Source organism: Limulus polyphemus, unplaced genomic scaffold (genome assembly GCF_000517525.1).
Source record: "Limulus polyphemus unplaced genomic scaffold, Limulus_polyphemus-2.1.2 Scaffold656, whole genome shotgun sequence".
Classification (NCBI taxonomy): Eukaryota; Metazoa; Arthropoda; class Merostomata; order Xiphosura; family Limulidae; genus Limulus; species Limulus polyphemus.
This window is the reverse complement of record NW_013666266.1, coordinates 90,726-97,622: the sequence shown is the minus strand read 5'-3', so window position 1 is coordinate 97,622 and position 6,897 is coordinate 90,726. Positions and strand designations below refer to the sequence as shown.

Here is a 6,897-nt window from a genome sequence, read left to right as displayed (position 1 = left end):
CATGTTTGGTGTGACGGGGATTCGAACCTGCGACCCACAGATTGTGAGTCAAGCACCCTAACCACCTGGCCATGCCGGGCCCTAAAATACAATAGTACAGTCTGTCGTATGTCCACTTAACTACTTCACAGGGTGTGGATGGATCTTCATCAGAATTGGTATGAAGGTTCATTAGGTTCATGAGGGGTACATATAAATTTTCAGTTTTGTGTTTTGCGGTTTTACGGGCATTTTTGCGTTTTTTACCACTTCTTCGCCCACTGTAAATAGATCTTCACCAAATTTGGTTTTGAGGTTCATTAGGTCCATGGGGAGATACATACAGCGTGTAAGTTTTGCATTTTGCGTTTTTCCGTTTGTATGGTCATCTTTGCGTTTTCGGATTTTTTACCACTACCTCACCTCCTGCAGATGAATCTTCACTAAATTTTGTAGGGAGTTTCATTGGGCCCACGGGGAAATACATACAGATATTCAGTTTTGTATTTTACGTTTTGTGGTTTTTTTATTAGCGATTTTGCTTTTTACCACTACTTCGCTCCCTGTTGATGGATCTTCACCAAATTTGGTTTTGTTGGGTCCATGCGGTTTTACATTTTGTGCTTTGCAGTTTTATGGGCGTTTTTGCGTTTTTTACAGTTACACTTATAAGGGAAGCAGCTTTTCATGTTCTAAGACAAGATAACTTTTAATTAATAATGAATTTACATAACTTCTTCGATGACGAGGAACCCACTTTGAGATTAATAATGATGATGACGACAAAACCTTGTCGAAACGTTGTACATTTGCTGTTATGTTTAACTTATATTAAAGTTTTTCTTAATTACCCATTCAAGCCTTTTCCGACCATTGTTACATAACTTCTGTCCAGGGGACGGGTACTCCAGCTAGTTATAAATATATTATATGTATTTTATTTTGTAAATTATAAAGTTAAAAACAAATAAACAAAAACTGTTTGATTCTAAATTATATGCATAGAAACGTAAACGTCGTTAATATATTTTTATGATTGTTATAAACAAAACTGACTCAATTTTTAAAACTTTTTCTGTTTTGCACTCACGTTACTATAGTAACGATATAAAGTTAAGGAAACTGCGCAGGTTTAAGAATAAGAACTTGTGGATAGGAACATACCTGAAATGCGGGCATGGTTTACTGTAAGTGTTTCGACTACAGCTGTTATTTAATTCACGCACCATTTGAAAATTAGATTTGTAAGTTGTCAAAGACGGAGGACTGGTAAAAAAAGTGGACATATATGATATAAAATAGGTTAGTAGTAGTACATTCACAGAACGTCCGTTGATTTGCCCATCCTTAGGCTTAAGCAGATAAAGGCTAATCTAGACAACTATTTGTATTACTTGGTACGTAGGCAGTCATTTGATTAGTAATACAACTACTTAATAATAGGCCCTTTATTGCTTATCGACTGACATTAAACTTAAAAACGAATAAAAACATTATAATATAAGTAGGCTACTGTAAAATTTGTAATGTAAGAAATGAAGTAGTAATTATACTTAAAAATAAAAGTTATACTTATACTAGAAATCAACATTGGTAATGGTAGTACTACAAGTAGTAATACTCGATAATACTAATAGTATTAGTATCAAATCACCTTTTAATTTTTTGATTCATACACTGACAGTGATAAACTAATAGAGTCATACTGATAGTAACATCTATCATAATATTAATGTAGAAAGTAAAAACATATGTTAGTTAGAATAATTTATCTTAAGTTCCACTATTTATTTTACCAAATTCATTAGTCTTACTGATACACATGACAACAAAGTAAAATTATTCAAAGTAAGTGTTTTAAGTCAAAGAAGACAGAAAATAAAACAAATCACAAGAATTTAGGTTATTCCTAATTTCATGTAACTTTGTTAAACAGCAGTCTCTTTTTTTTCTCCTTCTTAAATTAATTCTTTTTAGCATCTTGTTTTCTTTTTAGAATGGAAAAAAATAAACCAAAAATAGCAACAGTTACACGAGTACAGAATTGCATGCAGTGTATTTTGTATTTACGGTGGCTTTCTGCGTAGATACTGGATATGGTTTTTTTCATTATGATTGCATGATCCCTGTTTTCTTTATTATTTAATAGGCCACATTTTAAAATTTGTTTATCCAGTGCAAATCTAATGACATGGTCATGGTGAGGTATTTAACAAAAGCTCGAGCTTTACAGCTTAGTGTGGTATTGGCTTTAATACTAGTGTGGTTCAAAAGAACTGGTACATGTAGATTTTTAATTTTTTTGCTGTGGCCTAATCTTAGTACGTATAAGTACCAGTATATATTTGTATGCTATTTATATATTAACACATTAGTACAGGTTTTCTTCCATACATTTGTTTCCGTCACAAGTCTATGGTTACAAATACAACAATCACCTTTAGGTATTTCAGTCATCAAGCACATACAGACTACTACTTATAAATTCAATAATTGTCAAAAATTATACTTCACACTATTTGGTGTATGAGGGAGTTAAGTTGTACGTTTTCATCTGTCTGACCTCAGACTGGATCCTCTGAATAGTACACGCCTGTGAGTGAAACGATTGAATAGTACACACCTGTGAGTGAAACGACTGAATAGTACATGCCTGTGAGTGAAACGAAAAAAAGTGTAGAAGAAAATATAGATCTTAACGTGTTAATATATCTAAATTTTACACCCACATTATAACCCTACATCTGTAACCGAATTTGATAAGTACAAGATATCATTTGAGTTTATTTTATAAACCTTAATGCAGTCATGTTAAATTTTTGTTTAGGAAAGTTCAAGCTCAACTTTTATTTTTGTTTTATAAGAGTAAATTCTCATTTGATCACTTTCCATATTGTAGAACTGTATTTTTTTCTTATTTGGGTCCTCTAACTTCTTCCATCATGACTGTTTAATTTCTTAAGCATTCAGTATGCTGGGTTTTTATAATAAAGATAGCAGTTTTATGTAACTGATTCCTTCAGAAGTAAACATATCTCTAAAGTTACATAGTTTATCAATTATCTTAAACTTAACAGTTGACAGAATTTTTTTGTCTTACTGTATAGTGTATCAAAGAGCTTAGCTACGTATGTCTGTCAGGTTTATAATTGACCAGTATGCTAAGTAGCATTTTCTACTTATTTAAAATTGTGTTTAATAAAAGAAACATTCTTTTGAAGGTATTTTAAGTGATGTGTATTTTATGATGCATTCGTGTGTTTATACTTATGATGACCACTTTTTAGGGGTTCGATAGTCAGTACTCTCCAGTTATTATTTGTCAGTAATGGGTGAGGAACGAAGACGAGAAGAAGTTCTGGAAGATGGAGGACCCGGACAAGCTTTCATGTCCTTTGTTGTTATGGATGACTTATTAGACAAACTTAAGTTGCTTAATTATGATAAAGAATTTACCCGGGAAATTCGTTTGAAACCCTTAAACCGGTAAACAAAACTTTCCAAATTTGTACTTCAGATTCATTTAGTTTCATTGGATATTTATGTGGAAATAAAAGAAAAAAAAAACATACTCAGATGTAAAAACTATAAATCAACGATATTGGTTAACGTAATTTGTGCCACAATCAGTTGAGCACAATAGTTTTAAGTTAAGCCATCTCTCATGAGTGAAAGTAAATCAGTGATAGGAGATGTCTTCTAAATGAGCGTTAGATGTGTTTTAACATTGGATATAGCTTGGTATAAATCTTTTTTCATACATATTTATTTCTATTTTTTATTCTGAAAGAAATGTAGAAACTTTTTAACCTTTCAATTATATTAACATTCAGGTTTCATTCACTTGTGGTGGTATAGTTTGAAATATGAAACCTTGAAAACAAACCCTAAACTAGCTAAGTACATTTTGGGTTATGTTAATGTATATGTTCCCTCTAAGCTGCACGGCTGCACAACGACCAGTCAAGTGCAGCATACTTCATTGTTCCAGCCGTGCACATCCTCAGTAATGGTGAGGAGTGTCAACATGTTGACAGCCTTAATGACCCTGGCAATCACTAAGCCTAAAGCCCAAATAACCAAATGATAGCATGGTCTAAACCCCCCCCCCCCCCGAACCCCCCACACACCACACCTATAAAAAAATCTGGTAGCACACATTGCCTTGATACTGGTGCACATGAAAAAATTCATTCCGTACATTTATTGATTGAAAAAATTAGAGGGAACATTGATGATAAGACTAAATGGAATTTTAAGTTCTTGTGAGTCATATTCCCAAAAGATTATTGGTATTTACAAAGAACTTTAGAGAATCAGTTATCATTGTTTAATATTCTAGCTTCACATTCATATATACAATTTATATTTTAGCCATTACTTTGCCCTTCAAACAAATCCAGGAGAACAGTTCTATATGTTCACAACATTGGCAGCTTGGTTGATAAGAAAATGTGGAAAGTCTTTTGACACACCCCAAGAGGTGAGTTGGAATGCATCTTCATAAACTTAAGCTTGGTCCTGCAGAAAGATTGACGTATGTACATTTTCTTAAATATTCAGGATCAGAACTCCATTCTCTATGTGCAAACAACCTGAGGTTCAAAGTGCACACACACACACACACACACACACTGTGAATGGATATTGAACCTGCTAATTTTATAAAATAACCCTGCTGTTTATTCTCAACTGGCAAATGCTGGAGATGCGCTGTTCTTATTTATTTATGGTTGAAATGTAGATTGTGAGAAATATTCTATTTTCATTGTAATTCTAAATTCAGGCTTCCATAACATTGCCAGTATTAACTCAAACAGTATAAATAAATGCCAAAAAATATTATGTAGGATCATTTACAAACTTTTTGAATTATCAAGAACAATGGTACAAACATTTTTTTTTGGATTTCTTAGGATTATGCTATAGCCAAGATTCTAATGGATTTTTTGTGAAGAACTTAAAGATCCAGTTAACTTTGTAGAGTTTTCACTGGTGTTCTTGCCTAATGTTATTCAGATGACACGTTTGTTTCTATTTATTGGAGCTATAATGTAAAGATGTTGGACTTGTGACTAGATGTTCTTGCACAGGGTCCCTGAAAGTATTCTGTTTCAAGAGTAAATAGAATCAAAATTAAGAGTAACAAATATTTCTATTTCTTGCTTTTGAAGTTCGTATTTCATACTGTGTTGTAGCCTATAAAGTGCATAATTCTTCTCAGGATTCATGGCATGCACACATTTTACTGACATCGCAACAGTACAAATTGCAACGTTACGTGTGTGTCCCACATGTGATGTCATTTTAGTGTCAACTGACTGACTGACTGACAGAAAACACACTTCTGTATAGTGGTGTGATTGGTTAAAACAGGTGACCACTCAAGATGACCTTCGGGCCTCCTAATGCAGAAATTATGCCGTAGTTCTGGACAGTCTATGTATATAGAAAAGTTTAACATTCTTGAAGGTTTATTGTCTGATTATGTTTTTTATTATGGATGCTCATAAGTCAGTGCAATTTCTTTTTTTTTCTGTAAGATTACTTCTGAATATGTTTGGTATCATTCCAATATTATAATTAAAACAAATATGTACTAGTTGGAGATTTGTATTCATTACTAGGCTGAGAACTTGACAAAATTTTCAAAACAAGCAGTGTCACATTTCCGTTTTGGTGTAGAGCTACAATTAAATTTCTTGTTGTTCAGAAATTTAGGATAAACCGAGTTTTTGGAGAAAGAAAATAGCGTGGGCATTAATTAGACTGTTGATTTGTGTAGATTCTATTAAGACAAAATTGGTTTAATCGTAATACTTTTACGAAGATGAATGGAAATACAATATCTTTAAAAGTTCAACAATCATATCGATGAGCAGTAGTTATAAGTATATATCACATTAATATTTTCATGTTAGATATTAACCATTTTATTGTTAATTGTTCATACAATATTTTTCCATTTCCAGTATGATGACCCAAATGCAACAATATCTAATATTGTAGATGTGCTGAGACAAATGGTAAGAAATTTTACAAATTATTTTTTTTGGGTTACATGTACTGCAGTTTAGTTATAGCCTTGTTGTATGGTTCGATACTGGAAGAAATTGTTATAGTGTTTTTTTTTTGAAAGCATTTTAGAGATTCATTTTGTACAATTTTCGAGGTCACTTTTTCAGTATATTCACATCACTAAAAGTATGTAAAATGGGAGATTATTTATTTTTTATGAGATAAATTTCTTACTGATTGTACTACTGATGTTTTATAAATTAAACGGGGTTATTGACATCAATGTATTTTATATATATTTTCACTTAAGTTCTTTGAAATTTTATTTTTTGTTATAAGATATAGCCTGAAGGGGGAGACCTAAATGTTATGTGAACAAATATGGATATATTTTATATTTACTAATGATTAGTATAATGAAAAAATGTGTTTACATATGTATATAATTTTGGTAGTTTCATTTTATTAGCCTTAAGATATTTAATGTCCTTTTTTGCTTCAGAATGTAGATGTAGTTTTAGCTTAAGATGTATTTTTTGCAGGGAGTTACCATAGATTTTCCTCCAAGCAAGTTGAAACAAGGGTATGGAGAACAAGCCATATTTGTCTTGGATCGATTAGCTGATCAAGCTCTCAAAGACACACAGTTTTCATGGAAAAGGTATAAGAAATTTAAATTTGTTTTCATCAAAGCTATTATGCTTATGAAGTGTCAATATATATATATATATATGTATGTAATTTTTATGTTGCTGTAGTCACTTATTTTCTTGAGTTGGTGATATAATATCAATTTGTCCTGTGTTTTTTTTTCATCAGTTTGTTAGAAAGCTTTCTCTATTATTGCTATTAAAACAAAGTCTATGTAATTACGAGTAAAATGGCACTTGTGCAAAGGTT

At 31.9% G+C, this 6,897-nt stretch overlaps 1 protein-coding gene across 2 annotated transcripts in view; it reads left to right on the top strand.

The window, feature by feature from the left end:
- Nucleotides 1-1,062: 1,062 nt before the first annotated feature.
- The window catches only part of LOC106459748 (intraflagellar transport protein 57 homolog), a 20,045-nt gene continuing 14,210 nt past the window's right edge, over nt 1,063-6,897 (top strand). The window contains exons 1-5 of one of the 2 annotated variants that reach the window (XM_013919405.2): nt 1,063-1,166; nt 3,267-3,465; nt 4,354-4,462; nt 5,952-6,005; nt 6,540-6,658. In XM_013919405.2, the coding sequence (XP_013774859.1) occupies nt 3,308-3,465; nt 4,354-4,462; nt 5,952-6,005; nt 6,540-6,658 (440 nt within the window). In that variant the 5' untranslated portion in view covers nt 1,063-1,166; nt 3,267-3,307. Of the gene's footprint in view, nt 1,282-3,266; nt 3,466-4,353; nt 4,463-5,951; nt 6,006-6,539; nt 6,659-6,897 lie in introns of both variants that reach the window. The other variant, XM_022386286.1, reaches the window with a different exon arrangement.